This window comes from Brassica napus, chromosome A6 (assembly GCF_020379485.1).
Source record: "Brassica napus cultivar Da-Ae chromosome A6, Da-Ae, whole genome shotgun sequence".
In the NCBI taxonomy this organism is placed as follows: domain Eukaryota; kingdom Viridiplantae; phylum Streptophyta; class Magnoliopsida; order Brassicales; family Brassicaceae; genus Brassica; species Brassica napus.
This window is the reverse complement of record NC_063439.1, coordinates 6,872,623-6,889,302: the sequence shown is the minus strand read 5'-3', so window position 1 is coordinate 6,889,302 and position 16,680 is coordinate 6,872,623. Positions and strand designations below refer to the sequence as shown.

Genomic DNA, 16,680 nt, shown 5'->3' with positions numbered 1-16,680 from the left:
ATCAAATAAGGTGTACAATCAATTTATAACAGTGGAAATTGCTTAGTCTTATGGTTTGACTAATGATTCATTAATGTTTCTATACTAAGAATTTGGATAGAAAATGATTACATGTGATCTTGTAACATATTAATGAAGAAAAATGTTTATATGATCCAAGTTGTACAGTTAGATGTTGATCTTATAGGACAGTACCAATGTTTTATCATAACTAGGGGTATAGCCCCCGCGCAAGCGCGGGGCCGGGTACATTGTTGATCGTTGTGTATTATTGTGTATGGGATTTTGCCGGGGACCATAATCGTTGTTAGTGTCGTCATGTGCAAAAACTGAGGTTTATGGGATTGGTTACTGTCAAATGAATTAGTGTATTAGTGTATTATTGTTTAGTAGTGTAAGAGAAATGAAATAAAAACGTTTTCTTGAATATCGAGAATTTTGCAGTTTTTACAAAAAAATAATAAAATGGAGACAAGGCCGAAAAAAGAATATTGTTTATGTGTATATATAATGTTTAAATTGTAATGTTTATGAGATTCAGGGTCGAGTGTATTGGTTAGGGGTAAATGTTTATTAGTGAGGAAACATATGTTTTTTATTTTTTTGATGATTATAACCGAAGTTGAAAATAAAACTGAAACGATACTGGAGGTTCAAACATGATAATCTTCCTTATATTAATAGTATCTAAGATGGATTCATAGATTACTTTCTTTACACGACGGACAATTTATATTTAAAAGATAATGGGAATTATGGCTGTATGTGAGAGGATGAATATTGTTGCTGTAATTTTCGGAGCATATAGTGCATGTATTGTTTTCCAGTTTTGTAGTTGGTGTGCATATATTGTTTTCCAGTTTTGTAGTTGGTGGTCAATTAGTTCCTTGTAGGTCTGTGACGATTAGATCGTATGTCAAAGTCTTGGAGTAGCGTTTTGATTGTAGAGTTTAATGGTTTGTTATTAATGTATTTTTTTGCAAGTTGACAATTAGTATGACCATTGACGTGTCTTTGCTTATATTCCAATAGTTGTTTTGTTATTTGTAGACTAAGCTTATCCTAAGACAATTAGTTTTCTCGAGTACATTAAACCGATTATAAGACAATTAGTTTTTTTAAGTCATTAAACCGATTCTACGACGATTAATTTTTCGAGACATTAAACCGACTATTTGAATATAAGCAAAGACACGTCAATGGTCACTTTAAAGTAATAGTAATTCTTACACCAGTAAGAGATAGTTTACAGAAAATCAAAGCTTAACCAAAGTTAAAAATAGGAAAAACATATGGAAACAGAAAATTGAAATGAGACGAAAGCTAAGTGGGGTTGACGTTACATGGCCCTGCGACAATCACTCACGGGACGTTTGCAGGTGTTTCGTCGCCTAGAGAAGCTGGCAGACTTGCTACAGCAACCTCCGGTGAAATGTTTGGCGCATCACCCATGTTGCTTGTCCAGATTCCATACCCACGACTGGAGCTGGGTTGCTGCTGCCACTCTAAGAAATATATAGTTTAACATGTGTGTTAATTTACAGAAGCAATTTTAAAAACTGTGGATACATAGATTACCTCACCTCTCTGCCTAAGTGCTAAGTAAGAGATCTTCAATGATTGCTGAGACGGTGAGCGTACGGTGGGAGTTATACGTAGCTGAGAAACATGTTCATTGCCAGATAGACATTTTGGTACCTCCATATCCTCACTGCTACTCATCTGAATTATGTTTGGCGTTTGGGGGGTTTAGAGTAAGAGGAACAATTATATACAAAATTTGATAGAATGGGAAGGGGAAACGTACCTCCTCAAGAGCCAGACTTGCTTGCCTATTTCTTGATGAGTTTTGTCATCTCTCTGATGAAGACGACAAAAGTGGCACTGTCCTTTCCATCATCAACAGCTAGTTACGGAACTTGGATAGAGAGGACGTCAAACTGTTAGCAGATATATATGATTAGGTTGGTACTTTAAAAATGGATCGAGAATAACAGTTCATACCTGATGACTCCGGTCACGTTGGCAGAAACACATCTGTTGCAACGGAATAAAGTGTCGGATTCTGTAATCTTCCGGCTGCAACTGGTGCAAGAAACAAACCACCATTCATTTCGTTGGAGGACACCAACAATGTGAGCCTTACAAAGAAAATAAAATATAAGAGGTTCGGAAATTTAAAAATGCAAACGACCAACAACGAACTGAGAAGTTCGTCCGAGACGGAGAGAGTTGAATGTGGATCGGGCGACGACGGCGTTAGCGACCGGAGAAACTACAGTAGTCATTGTCGGATAGGGCGTTACAGAGCTAAGCAGAGAGAAAAGTCAGGAGCAACCGAGAGCTAACCTTGGAAGCAGCTATATAATGGAGACTGAAGAAGCGTTAGAAGGAGCCAAATCGTATCAGCGGCGGTGTAATTGTGCGTTAATGAGATGAGTTACGGAACTCGTATCGCCAGATGAGGCAGTGTCTCTGTGTCGAAGAACATTCTGCTAGTAAAATGAAACCCTAGGGGTCGTGAAAGAAGTTTGGGCCCAGAGAAATATACGCGAGGCCCACTGCTCGTCAACGTAAAAAAAAATTAAAAAGGAAGCCAGGGGATTCGAACCCATATTCTCAAGCTTTACTATGAGCGGGTTATACCACTGGGCCAAGTAGACTTTAGTTGATATAGCCAGGACGACATAAGTTTTATACGAAAACAAATTCGGCCCCTTTAAAAAGTGCTGACGTGTCGCCTCAGGAGGAGAGAAACTCCCTCATTATATTATAGATTTTTACTAGCACAATTAACCAATATTAAAAACATTTTTAAAAAGAAAGTCAATATAGAACACAAAACTTGAATTAAAAGGAAGGATTTTATACAAATATTTAAATAAGTAATTACCTTTTTGATTTTCTTTTTCAACAAAACATTGTCACATTTTGCTTTTGTTTTTTTTTGGCCCTACATTAATCGACTGAATGTAGAAACATTTGCCATATACAAACATGAGACCATGCAAACAATGTACCAACCAAACTGTTGTGTGACTCGAAGCTGCACCATGTTTGCTTGAGCTTTCTTTGATGACTAAAATAACAGCTCAAACTCCAGCCTCTTCAATTGCAGCAGACATTGAAGCAGATGCTTCTTCTAGCGTTCTCCTCTTTTGAACAGCGTTGAAGGCCTCGATGGTGTCTCCTTCAATCCAATCATCATAGTCATCCATACCAATACCGCATTCTAATCCAGCACCCACCTAAAACAATACAAACAAAGAGAAATTGATATTGACAAAGTAGGCAAGTCGAAAAGTCCAATTTGCGTGTAAAATGGATATTGGTGGAAGGAAAATGTTTACCTCTTTCACATTTTCTTTGACACGTTTTAGAGAATCAAGGACACCGACATGGACAGTTTTACCCTTCCGGATAACCTTGATGCCACAGTCTTTGACAAATTTGCCTTCATTCACCATGCATCCAGCCACACGGCCGCTTCCACTGCTGAAAGTAGCTCTAACTTCAGCTGACCCTATTGGGATTTGTTCCTATCAATAGCCACATGAATCTTCAGTTTTCAAAACTCCAAATTGGCTTATCAAATGGAAAGAAGATATCTCATCATGTGTAACTCTAAATAGGCATGTTGATCAGTTCAGACAACAACAAAACGGTTGAGAAGTGCTTAAGAAATTGATGCTAACCTCAACAGATTCAAGAAGTCCTTCCATAGCGTTTCGTACATCGTCAATAAGCTCATAGATAACTCTGTACAGTCGGATTTCAACACCTTTGTTTTCTGCAGCTTTTTTAACGGAGCCAGATGCTTTGACATTAAATCCAAAAATGATGGCTTCACTCGCTGACGCTAGATCAACATCACTGTTGCTCACGTCCCCTGTCGCTTGTAGCAGAAACTTCAATGTCACATTCTCTTGAGGAAGCACTTGCAGAGCTTGTCTTACAGCTTCAATGGATCCCTAGTATTCACATTGGTGATTTTCATCAGCATGAATATTTTAAGACTATGATTAAACCTAATGATCATGCTGGCTCCTTACCTGTACATCGACCTTCAAGATGATATTAAGCTGATGCAAATCTAAGCCTGACATTTTTTTGGCTGATACAGCAGAAGCTAAGGATGAAAGCGTGACTTTTCCATCCCCAGCCTTTGCAGATATTCTTTCATCTCGTAGTGATACTGCACGTGCCTCTGCCATCTCACGCGCCACATCAAGGGAAGAGACTATCTCAAATTCATCACCAGCAATGGGTACATTGTTTAAACCAATCACCTACAATTTTAATAAAGATCCTCAGATAATATCTAAATCAATTAATACATGAGAAAATAAACATGTATTTAATGTTGTTAATGACTTTAAAGGAAGATTAAGAAACAACAAACCTGTACAGGTATGGAGGGTCCAGCTTCATCAACTCGTTCCCCACTGTGATCAAATAAAGCTCGTACCTGAACATAGAAAGAGCAAGACCAAGGCAAGGTAAGTTCCTAGCCATTTTATACTAACTGCACAGTGTGGATTGTGGAGAATACTAAATTTTGGATAGACCTTTCCGAAAGCTTCTCCACAAACAACAACATCCCCTCTTTTCAAAGTTCCCTTCTGAACAATGAATGTTGCAAATGGTCCTTTCGCTTTATCAAGTCCAGCCTCAATAACAATTCCCTTGGCATTTCTGTGTGGATTTGCTTTTAACTCTTGCAGCTGAAACAACCAAAACACCGTCAGCTCACAAACATAAGCTAACGAGAAGATTTTGAGCCCATTTTGGAGAAAGTATGCGAGTCATTTTGTAGCCACTATATCATGCTTCCAAGAAGCAAACAAAATTAGGAGGAATCAACTTTAAGAAAAGTGATCACATCAACTTAAGACTATTTTGCCTCTACAAAAAAAGAGAAGAAGCAAAAATAAAATATCAAGCAAACAAGTTATCATGGGATGAATAACAAACTAACCTCAGCAACGAGCATGACAGTTTCCAACAAATCATCAATATTCTCCCCTTTCAACGCACTGATCTGTTAAAGGCAAATATGGGGCATGATATGAGACCCCATGGAATACATAGAGCTTGAAACATATATGCGATGAGAGTTTGTATTCCAACCTGAACCATTGGAACATCACCGCCCCAATCTTCAGGCATCAAACCAATTGAAGAAAGCTCTTGCATCACTCTCTCTGGACTAGCTCCGTCTTTATCTATCTGAAACAGGAAAAGGACTCAGAATGAGAGAAACTACGTATAATGGTAAAGTAGAATGACCAAGCAGTACTCTGGGTACTACATGGACCTATACCTTATTAATAGCTATGACTATAGGGACACCAGCAGCCTTTGCGTGAGCTATTGCTTCATTTGTTTGAGGACGGATTCCATCATCAGCAGCAACCACAACGATTGCAATGTCAGTGACCCGTGCTCCGCGAGCTCTCATTGCACCAAATGCCTAGATGAGTTCTTAAAAGTTAGATAAGCAAATTTATGGTATGCGCAGCTATAGATGTGAGATAGTCAAAAGCTAAGGAAGTATGATCAATGAAAATTTTAGCATCAGTAATGAACGAGTGAAGATTCAAGTTGCAAGAAAAAGGATCTACCTCGTGCCCAGGAGTATCAAGGAAAACGCATGACTGAACCTTCCCATCAACAGGAACTGAAACCTTATATGCACCAATTCCTTGTGTAATTCCCCCTGCTTCTGAAGCTGCAACCTGGCAGATATCCAGAGAAGAGACATTAGCTGAAACAACTATCTAGTACTAACCTTCACAATAAGCCAATGAATAAAGACAAAAAATATTTCAGATAATAAAGCAGATATGTAAACACTCATGCTAATGTGTTTATACTCAACATATTAATTACTATAAAACCGAAGAGGACACAATAAAATTTCTCTTGAAACCAAAAGGCAAATCAGAGTTATGTTGGACAGCTAAACTACTACATAAAGAGGTTTCATACCTTGCTTTTTCTGATATAGTCCAGAAGAGTAGTCTGCAAAATAGATAAATTTAGGAAATGCATTAGGACAAACATGTTGCTTTAGAAAGGAGTCTGCATATCCATGTAAGAAGTGAGAAAAGAAAAGGGTTAGAGCAAACTGTGGCTACCTTTCCGTGGTCGACATGACCCATAATAGTAATGACAGGAGGCCTATCTTCTAACTTGTCCAAATCTTCTTCATCAAAAATCTCCTTCTTCTTTGCCATTTCTTCAACTTGAACTGAATCAGCATCAAGGACCTCAACATCATAATCTCTACAAATCATCCTCACCATCTCCCTATCCAAAGTCTGCACACCATCAGGTCTAATCCCTTTCGAATACAGATAACCAAGGATGTCACCTTCACCAATGGCCAAGTTGTAAGCCAAATCCTCTATAGACATGCCTTCTTCCTCAACCTCTAAGATCTCAGCTTTAACAGGCGCAGCGTCTCTCGCAGCCTGGAGTCTCGCAGCCTTCCTACTAGCTTTACTCCACTTCCTCCCTTTCCTACCTGATCCAGGAATGGACACATTCAACTCCGATGCATCTTCGTCCGCGTCGTCTTGAGCAGCCATTCTTCGCCTTGGATTAGCTGATGCGTTTCTTTTATTACGGTGCTCAACTCTGAACTTGCTAGAAGGAGGACCTTTTCCAGGCTTAGTAGGAGCTAACACAGCCTGAGAGGCTGCAGGGTCAGCACTTTTTTTCTTGGAAGCAAACTTATCAACCAATATAGGCTTCCTCTCTTTACTTTTGTTGCTGGAATCAACAACCTCTTCGGAAACTGGAGGCTTTGTTGCCATACCAACGTCTTTCAAGATGGGACCTGACGGTTTTGATGACATACCAAGATCTTTTAAAATGGGTTTCTTTACAGGTGGTGGAGCTACCATAGGCCTCCCTTGAAGCTGTGGCTGGGGTCTTAAAGGTGGTTGAGGTCTTAAAGGTGGCTGAGGTGGTCCCCTACTATCAATTTTAGGTTCTTGCTTAACAACTTTTTCCACAGCTGCAACAGCATCTCCCTTACGCCACACGCTCTTCATAGTTTTAGTCTTCCTTGTCCCTCCACCACTCGCAAAGGTTCCGTTTTTGGAGTCACTAGTGTTGGCACGAGGCTGTGACGGTTCACCTTCTTTCTTAACCGGTTTTGGAATCTCTAAACTCTCGGCTTTATCCAACACTTCGCCAAGAGATTCAATAACCTTATTCCTCTCATCTTCTCCATCAAACTTAGCCCCGTTTGACAACTCCTTACTCCAAGGAGCAGAAGAACTCGCCCCGGAACCACCCTTTTCCACTCTTGCCACAGGGGGTTTCAACACAGGTTTAGGAGCCTGCTTGAGCACGATCTCGCTACTATCATCCCCTTCTTTACTTGCTTTAAAAGAGTTAGAATCTATAGAAGAAACTGAGTTGCTGTTGCTGTTTGCCTCAGCGATGAAGTCAGTAGTACTAGTAGTAGCTGAAGACGAAACGGAATATCTACACAACCATCTCTTACTTCCTCCTTTGACGCTTCTCCTTGACAAAGAAACCCTCTTTACTAATGCGTACGATCCATACGACGAACTAGTTCCGGAAACACTAGCACCAGCACCTCCTGGACTAACCAGAGAAACCAACGACGGCACTGTCCCGACCAGAACCAGCATCGACGTCATCTTTCAATCAACACAGAACAAGGAAATAACAAAAATTCACAATAACATCAGAAGCTTTATCTCATTCCAACGGATATCGACCAAGACAACTTCGAAGTTCAAAAAGAAATCGACGAATTATAATCCGATATCAGAAGCTAATCAATGAGCAATTTGGATAGAGAGAGAGAGAAGAGATAAGTGAAGGAGGGAGGAGGAAGAAGGAGAGGGATAACTTTGAAGTTGAGCTTGTGTGGGTGTGGCTGCTTCTATGCCTGAAAATTTTCGCGGATTTCCGATAAGGCCATTTTTTACAAAAACAAAAATTAAAAACCATAATAAATCCTTTTTTCGGTTTTTCCTCTCTCGATAGGTTTTGTCCGAAAAATTCTGGTCCACTAGATTTTCTGTCTGAGAAGACATCAAGTTAAGCTATTGGGCTCGATAATAAAAAAGCCCATTTATAACCGTCTGCTGCGTAACTGACACACGTGGCGTTATTCTAGCCGTGAGTACTACGGAGGGCAACTTCGTCATTATCGATAAGAAACAGAGCATTAAACAAAAAAGTAAATTCGATTAATAAATAACGTAGAGAGAGAGAGAGAGATTGTTGTGACTTTTCTCTCTCTTCTCGACTGTGTGTTTGCAGCCCCGATTTAGAGAAACGAGAGAGTATTGTTGGCGGAGAAGGATGAAGGAAGACGATGTGAGTTCGCGAAACGTAAACCCTAGAAGCAACCGGAACAGTGTAGCCTCGGCTTCCGCTTCCGCCTCTGCAGCTCCCGTTGACAGTCTCCGCCGACGCGCTAGATCGCCTTCTCCTCCTCAGACTGCTGCCGCCAGGTTAACCAAGTCCTAGATCGAGTTCCTAAAGTGATGAATTGTTGTGTGATTTTTGATTTTAATTCGATTCGTTTGTTGGACGTTTCTAGGGTTTTCGTTTTCTAGATTTGTTTAATTTGCAACGATTTCGAATCTTTACATTTTCTGGTAGTGCTTCGATTTAACTTGATAAAGGTATGTTATTGATAGCTCTGTGGGAGCATCTTCTCCTGCTGTTCCGGTGAACGCTGGCAGTGTGGATTGGACGGGTCACGGGCTTGGATCCTCGGGGCGTTCGTGTAGGCCTTGGGATAGAGGGGATTTACTTCGACGCCTTGCCACTTTCAAGCCTTGTAATTGGCTTGGCAAACCCAAAGTAAGAGTCTTTGTATGTTTTCTCCTTTGTATGTTCATGCTCACCAAAACTAGATCTTTTTGAAACAGGCAAAATCTGTAGTGCCTGTAGATTCTTTGCGGTTCCAACAGTATATTTAATGTGCCTTTGAGCTGAAAAGTCAAACATAAGAAGTCATGAAAATGATGCATGCGTTACATATAAAACGGGAATTTAAAAAATGAGGAAGAATAGTTTAGGTTGGTTCATTTTGTGAGGTTATATACGTTTTCTTCTTTCTCTCTTTTCTTTTCGAATGGTCCTTTCTGTATCTTGTGGTATATGTTCCAACTTCCAAGTTTGCACGGGTTGAAGGAGATGTTGTTTGATTAACATTTGTCTTGTCGTGGTATGTTTTTGTTTACAGACGGCTAGTTCTTTGGCTTGTGCTCAGAAAGGATGGGTAAGTATTGACCTGGACAAAATTCAATGCGAATACTGTGGATCCAGTCTGCATTACTCTCCCCCACAGCATCAGTTAAATCATCCCCAAGGTCAATTCTTGTTATTGTTACCAAACTGAACTTCTTTTTCTTTCCAACTGCTCACGAATTTTGATCAATAACCAACTTCTACCAATGAAAAAGAGTTTTTGTTTGGGTCGTAGTCTCTGTCGCTGTGATTTCTTTTCTCAAGTAAGAAAGATTATTAGACATGAAATATGCAGCTTCGCCTTATATGCTGTTAACGTTTGATATTCCTTGTCTATCTTTTGATAGCAGCTGATAGCAGCAAGGAAGAATTCTCCAAGAAGCTTGATGACGCACATGAGGGTTCTTGTCCTTGGATAGGAAATTGCTGTCCAGAAAGCTTAGTTCAGTTTCCTCCAACTCCTCCATCAGCCTTGATTGGAGGTTACAAGGATCGTTGTGATGGGCTCCTACAGTTCTATTCTCTTCCCATCGTTTCGGTGTCTGCAATTGACCAGATGCGTGCTTCAAGACGACTGCAAATTGACCGCCTTTTGGCACAGCCCCAAGTCTATGCCCATGATGATCCCAGTTTAAGAATGGATAATATCTTAGCCGCAGAAACGTCCAAACAAGAGGCTCTCAGTAATTACTCTCGCGTAAGAACTCATGAACATGTGACTTTAAATTTGCGAAACTTCACGCTTGCTAGCCATAGGCTACTGTGTTTCTAATTTGAGTTCATGAACATGTAGGCTCAAAAGCTGATAAGCCTATGTGGATGGGAGCCTAGATGGCTTCCAAACATCCAAGATTGTGAAGAACACTCGGCCCAATCAGCTAGAAATGGGTGCCCTTCAGGCCCATCTAGAAATCAAAGTCGTTTTCAAGATCCTGGTCCAAGCAGGAAACAGTTATCGGCTTCATCCCGAAAAGCCTCTGGAAACTATGAAGTTTTGGGTCCAGAATATAAATCAGAATCAAGATCACCTTTGTTGGATTGTAGTTTATGTGGTGTAACCATCAGAATTTGGGATTTCCTGACCACTTCTCGGCCAGTTCCACTTGCGCCTATCAATGCTAATCTTCCCGAAACAAGCAAGAAAACGGCACTGACACGTGGCAATAGTGCAACAAGTGGAATCAATGGGTGGTTTGCTAATGAAGGCATGGAGCAGCAGCAAAACGAAGATGCTGACGAGGCTGAAACATCAGTTAAGAGGAGAATAGCATCAAACGCAGGTATAAGCTTCTATCAAACTGCAGCTGGGGCATCATCCTCTGCGCAGCTGAACATGTCTGTGACACGTGATAATTACCAATTTAGCGATAGAGGAAAGGAAATTCTGCTAAGGCAGCCATCAGGAAGTGAGGTTGGGGACCGTGCTGCTTCGTATGAGTCACGAGGGCCAAGTACTCGTAAGCGGAACCTGGAGGATGGTGGAAGCACGGCTGATAGGCCTTATCTACGGGTACAACATACAGACAGTGTTGAAGGGACTGTTGTTGACCGTGATGGTGATGAGGTTAATGACGATTCAGCAGGGCCTTCAAAGCGTAGCCGAGGCTCTGAAGTGCATGAAACTTATCTTCCCTCTTATGGGAGAGAGTTATCAGTGGGTGGGCCAAGTCACTCAGTAGATGCTGAAAACGAGAGGGAAGTAAATAGAAGTGACCCATTTAGTGAAGGCAATGAACAAGCTATGGCTTTCCCAGGTGCCAGAGACTCCGCACGTGCTTCCTCTGTCATTGCGATGGATACAATTTGCCACAGTGCCAATGATGATTCTATGGAAAGTGTGGAAAACCAACCAGGGGATTTTGATGACGTAAATTATCCCCCTGCGGCGACAGGTCAAAGTGCCGATCCTTCTGAACTGAATTTCAGCAATCAAGCTCAGCAGAGTGCATGCTTCCAACCAGCTCCGGTTCGGTCTAACGCTGAAGCAGGCATTAGCAGCATAAATGACGGCGAGGAAGTAATGAACACAGAAACTGTCACCGCTCAGGGAAGAGATGGACCGAGTATAGGCGTCAGTGGGGGTAGTGTCGGAATGGGTGCAAGTCACGAAGCAGAGATCCACGGAGCTGACCTTTCAGTCCATAGGGGAGATAGCGTTGTTGGGGACATGGAACCTGTTGCGGAAGTCATAGAAAATCTAGGACAAAGCGGTGAGTTTGCACCGGACCAAGGCGTTACTGATGATTTTGTTCCTGAAGAAATGGACCGGGAAGGTAGGCTCGGGGATATTCAGGATAGGGTGTCTCAGTCCGTTGCAAGGGCGGACAGTGGCTCTAAAATCGTTGATTCATTGAAGGCTGAGTCTGTTGAAAGCGGCGAAAAGATGAGCAACGTAAATGCGTTGATGAACGAAGATAGTGTTCACCCATCATTGTCGTGCAATGCCATTGTGTGTTCTGGTTTTGAAGCATCTAAAGAAGAAGTGACCCAGACGTGGAACGAGTCTCCGCTCAACGCCGGCTTTGCACTCCCTGGATCAAGTTACACTGCCAATGACCAAGGTCTGTATAAATTTTATTCCTTTTGGTTTATTAAACTCTACTGATGCAAACTTCATCACTTTGAAAGAGAGTAGTATGATAAGTATAAAAGCATATACTGATTCATTTTCAGGGCCTCCGAACGGAGATAGCAACGATGAAATTGTGGAGTTTGATCCAATAAAGTATCACAACTGCTACTGCCCTTGGGTAAATGAAAATGTGGCAGCTGCTGGATGTAGCAGCAACAGCTCGAGCTCTTCAAGTATCGCTGAGGCGCTTTGTGGATGGCAATTAACTATTGATGCCCTTGATTCGTTCCAGTCACTCGAGAATGCTCAAATCCAGCCAATGGAATCAGAATCAGCTGCATCTCTCTGCAAGGTTTTGCAACAACTTCCCTTTCCTTTAATCAGATGATCTGGAAATTGACACTTCTTGGCTTAAATTGTCTTGTATGTAGGATGATCACCGAACGCCTTCCCAGAAGCTCTTGAAACGCCACTCTTTCATCAGCAGACATGGGAAAAAATAATAAATTTACTTGCGAGGTACTATTGCAAAAAAAAAAAAAAAAAAAAAAAAAAAAATCTCGATATATAGACCAGTGTGATCACTGGTTAGGTTCTTTAGCTTGGGTTTATCTCGTGGCAGTAAGAACTCTGCATAATCTCTTGAATTGCAACCTGTGTTTTTAAGTTTGTGTAGTAAAGTTACAGATACCTAAACAGAGGTGAGAGGATGATATACTCAATAATCTTATATTTAATTCTTGTTTCTAGTTATGTTTCTCCCTGCTTGATCCTGTTTATCATCATTCTGAAATCTGATCAACAACTCTGGTTGGATCCATATCAATTTACAAGATAATGGGTGCCTTGAACCGTTGTTTTGTAATTAACTACAATACCCCGTAAAAATTTTCATTTCTCCCATTACTTGTTTTTTTTTAATGATTTTCATTTTATACCATTAATGGTGACTAAATGTTTTTCTTCCTGCTTGATCTGGCTTCATCATAATCCTTATTCTAGTCCTAATCAACAACTTTAGGTTGGATTTGTTCTAGTTACTAAGTTAACGAGTACCCTCAAACGTTATGTCGAGGTTGCAAGAGTTTTTTATTTCTCCGGTAATTTTGTAAGGGTCTGACTGGTGATCCTTCAAGAAATAAGAGAAATGAATAAAAAAGGAATAAAATAGCAGGAATGAATATAAATGGTTGTTCCTCATCAAATTTGACAAAGAATAATTTGTTTTTTAATTTTCTACAAAAAAAAGAATGAAAAAGAATTATTATTCTTTGTGAATGATGATTTTTTTTTGAAATGTTAGAGAATGTATTATTCCTGGCCGTTCCTTGATCACCATTCATATTCATATAATTCTCATGTCTAAACATCTGCAAGGAATGGTAAATAGGAAAAAGCAAGCACGCGAAAATGAACATCAGATTACAAGCATTATATTCTTGATAAAAGTTATTAAAGACAGTAGAGACATTGTAAACACGACAAATTAGAGATGTCTTAAATAAAGAAAGCTACGGATCAACTTCCAAAGACAGCAACTTCGACGTTTTTGTTGGAGTCAACGGTGGCTGGAGGATCAAAGCGAGTAAAGAGCTTATAAGAGGAGATAAGAGAGAGAACGACATAAAAGCAAACCACAACGAATGTGATTATAACAGAAGCAGTGGCTTTATGGCAGAAACTGCCAAATGAACTGCACGCATCGCTCCACGTAATGGCATCGTCTCCTTTGTAGGCTAAGTACAGAACTTCAGTAGACACAGCTCCAGCAGCAAGAACCACGTAGGTCAGAATCTGACAGAACCATGTTATGAAATTAGTTTAACTAGTTTTATTAACGGATGGTTTAATAAATAAAACCGAATGTATCAAGAACTAATATGAGACCTGGTCGAGACAGAAGAAGGTCCAAACACGAGGCATAGTGGAAGAAGAACCAGGCATGGCTGCAATGGCTGCTGAGAGAAGAGAGTAGCCTGCACATATTCCATTTGCGTGCACCAAGTACCTAATTGTAAGCTCATTATTACCACTCCTAATAGTTACTTTTTTCCTTTGGTTTTACTGGTCCAAAATAATTAATAATTATGTACATATTAGGGTTCTGATTAGTCTTCCAAAAATATAAATAGATGTAATATGCACATGTATACACGTATGTAGAGTCAATCTGTTGGAACTACAGCGATTATCTTGTTTCCTATGACATTAGGTACATCATCTCACAAACTCTAATGGTATATAATAAGCAAGAAGATGTCACTCTAACATAACTATATATAATATATCTAAGCATGGAGAAGATACCTGAACGCTGTGAGGTTGGAGTAAGAAACTTCGCCGTACTCATTAGTCTGAGAGTCTTTAAGCATGATAACAAGCGCCGCAACACAAAGACCCACCGGAGCTAACCGGAGCATTGTCTCGGCGGTTCGGATACCAGTACTAACCTCCTCCCACTTCTCTGTCGCAGCACCAGCGGAAACACTGTGGCTAGGCTTGAGATGATCATCAATCTTCTCCATTTTCTTAAATTTCTTTGATTTTTCCTCTCTCTAGTTCTTGTTATGGTTGCTTGAGGGGAAAATGTGGTTGGTTATAAACAAGTGGTGGTGATTTTAATGTGTGATATTAAATAAAAAGCAAGTGTTGGATCGATAGGGTTGGTGAAAGCATTTAATTTCGATATTCATTGACACTCCTCGCATTTCCCTAGGAGAAACATTTAAGGGGTTTCTAAATTGACAACAACGCTACAAATGTGAACATTCATAGGTCCACTATGATCTAGCTAGACTGTATAAATTAATTTGTAAAGCTCTATAATTAGTTTTACAACTTTGTATCATACTTTCTTACGATGGACTCAAGCTAGAAAATCACCAACCCTAGGTTTGAACTTTGAAGCAAATATTTCTTCGTTTATGTTTACAAAAATATAAACCATGTTTATAGGATACTGAAATTAGAAGCTGCTCCAATCTCGTGACCGACATAGATCCAAAGTTAGTTGTTTCTTTGCAGAGAACAAATTAAATAGGGTCGTAGTGTTGCTATGTTTTATATGATCACATGGTTAGCTGATTTAATAAAAGCAGCTAACTTTGAATTATATTCCACGATGAATTTTTGGTGGATTAATGAATACTCTTAATTGGCTGTAAAATTTCATAAGCATAAAGCCATATCCATTATGTTGTTGGGCATAAAGACATACTCCGTCTAGGCTTTCTTTCTTTGTATCACAATATATGAATATTACTCCATCCATTTCGAAAAGATTTTAGTTGCCAGCGTATTATTTTCCGTTATTATTCTGATAGCTAAATACAATATCAGATTTCCGCTATTTCAAAAAGATTTTAGTCACATCTATTAAAAAAACATATCAGATTTTAGTTACCAATACATTATTTTCTGTTATTTACTATTTCCCACAATTTTCACTACAAGAAAACAGCGGTATTCTGACGGACGTTCCGACGGAAAATGAATTCCTCGGAATATACCGAGGAATTTCCGAGGCAATTCCGAGGAAACACAAAATTTGGCTTCCTCGGAATTTCCTCGGAATATACTGACGGAATTCCGAGGAAAATTCAGTTCGTCGGAATATTCCGACGGAATACCGAGGAAAATTCAGTTCGTCGGAATATTCCGACGGAATACCGAGGAAAATAGTATTCCTAGGAAAAAACCGATGAATTCCGAGGAAATATTATACACGTTAGAGAGCCGTTGGGGGGATTTTAAAAATTCCGAGGAAATTCCGAGGGCAGAAAGGTTTTCCTCGGAATTTCCTCGGAATAGATCTTGTCGATTTAGGGATTTGATTATACATTCCTTTTCCTCGGAATTTCCTCGGAATTTCCTCGGAATTTTCCGAGGAAATTCCGACGACGATAGAGTTTTCCTCGGAATTCCCTCGGAAAATTCCGAGGAAATTCCGAGGAACTTGGGGTTTTAAACCGAAAACAACGTTTTACGGATTGAATAACACGTATATAACCTTCATTAAGTGTCTTAACCAGATTATGAAGTCAAACTTTGGTGTTTTACCCAATAACAAACACTTTTACGATTGCATGAACGAAAACCACACAACATAAGAGAAGCACTTATACACTTTAACAAACGGTAAAGAGAATACTTACAATTATTTTTGAAATTTTGTTATTTCATGGTTTATGATCATCTATACAAAGAATCCTCAATAGTATGCATTATAATTGTATAAGAAATGAAATACGGCGAAAATAATCGATGTTTTGAAACCCCAAACCCTGGTTCCTCGGAATTTTCTCGGTAAATTCCGAGGAAATTCCGAGGAAACCTGGTTCCTCGGAATATTTTCATTTAACCGGGTAAACCAAGCCGCCAAATATTTCGCGAAAATTGAATTAATGATTTCCGAGGAAATTCCGACGGATATAGTAAATATTTCCGAGGAAATTCCGACGGATAATTTCCGTCGGACCCCTCATTTTATTAGGTCGAGCCCGACCTTCTTCCCCATTTCTCTCCGCCGCAATCTCTCTTTCTCCTGCGATTTCGTCGACTCCTCTCTTCTCCCTTGCGATTTGCGGCGCTTTCTCTCTTCTCCCTCGCGATTTCCACCCTAATCCTCATGTATGAACCCTATCCCACTCTTTTAGGTTAGATTTGTATGGTTTTTAAGTAGATTTGATGATTTTGGAATGAGATTTATAGATTTTGTTAGGGTGAATGGTAGATTTATAGATTTTGTTAGGGTGAATGGTAGATTTGATTTGTATCACTTGATTTGAATTTTTTTTTTTAGTTTTTATTAATTTTGTGGTTATAAAAATCGAATTTGTAATTATATATATATTGAAAAC

The 16,680-nt window shown here is 39.8% G+C and overlaps 3 protein-coding genes across 7 annotated transcripts; 1 reads left to right on the top strand and 2 right to left on the bottom strand.

Annotated features, from left to right (window-relative positions):
- Window positions 1-2,882: 2,882 nt before the first annotated feature.
- LOC106346704 (translation initiation factor IF-2, chloroplastic-like) lies at window positions 2,883-7,999 on the bottom strand. Its single transcript, XM_013786113.3, has 12 exons — window positions 6,141-7,999; window positions 5,992-6,024; window positions 5,625-5,738; window positions 5,324-5,473; window positions 5,131-5,229; window positions 4,979-5,041; window positions 4,569-4,724; window positions 4,403-4,468; window positions 4,053-4,289; window positions 3,696-3,971; window positions 3,351-3,539; window positions 2,883-3,248 (listed from the first exon to the last, which is right to left on the bottom strand). The coding sequence occupies exons 1-12, from the start codon at window positions 7,677-7,679 to the stop codon at window positions 3,093-3,095; spliced, it is 3,078 nt and encodes a 1,025-aa protein (XP_013641567.1). The 5' UTR covers window positions 7,680-7,999; the 3' UTR covers window positions 2,883-3,092.
- Window positions 8,000-8,234: 235 nt separating this feature from the next.
- Window positions 8,235-12,574, top strand: LOC106346705. 4 transcript variants are annotated; one of them, XM_013786117.3, is made up of 7 exons: window positions 8,235-8,504; window positions 8,694-8,859; window positions 9,245-9,371; window positions 9,600-9,946; window positions 10,043-11,810; window positions 11,923-12,173; window positions 12,253-12,574. In XM_013786117.3, the coding sequence occupies exons 1-7, from the start codon at window positions 8,353-8,355 to the stop codon at window positions 12,322-12,324; spliced, it is 2,883 nt and encodes a 960-aa protein (XP_013641571.2). In that variant the 5' UTR covers window positions 8,235-8,352; the 3' UTR covers window positions 12,325-12,574. The 4 variants fall into 4 exon arrangements, with proteins under 4 accessions (XP_013641571.2, XP_013641570.2, XP_013641569.2 ...); XM_013786116.3 differs by having other exon boundaries at window positions 8,236-8,504; window positions 9,597-9,946; XM_013786115.3 differs by having other exon boundaries at window positions 8,236-8,504; window positions 8,679-8,859.
- A 575-nt stretch (window positions 12,575-13,149) lies between these two features.
- LOC106346706 (CASP-like protein 2A1) lies at window positions 13,150-14,464 on the bottom strand. Of its 2 annotated transcripts, none has more exons than XM_013786118.3 (3): window positions 14,129-14,464; window positions 13,709-13,829; window positions 13,150-13,615 (listed from the first exon to the last, which is right to left on the bottom strand). In XM_013786118.3, the coding sequence occupies exons 1-3, from the start codon at window positions 14,344-14,346 to the stop codon at window positions 13,340-13,342; spliced, it is 615 nt and encodes a 204-aa protein (XP_013641572.1). In that variant the 5' UTR covers window positions 14,347-14,464; the 3' UTR covers window positions 13,150-13,339. The 2 variants fall into 2 exon arrangements, with proteins under 2 accessions (XP_013641572.1, XP_013641573.1); XM_013786119.3 differs by having other exon boundaries at window positions 13,709-13,797; window positions 14,129-14,423.
- Window positions 14,465-16,680: the final 2,216 nt, after the last annotated feature.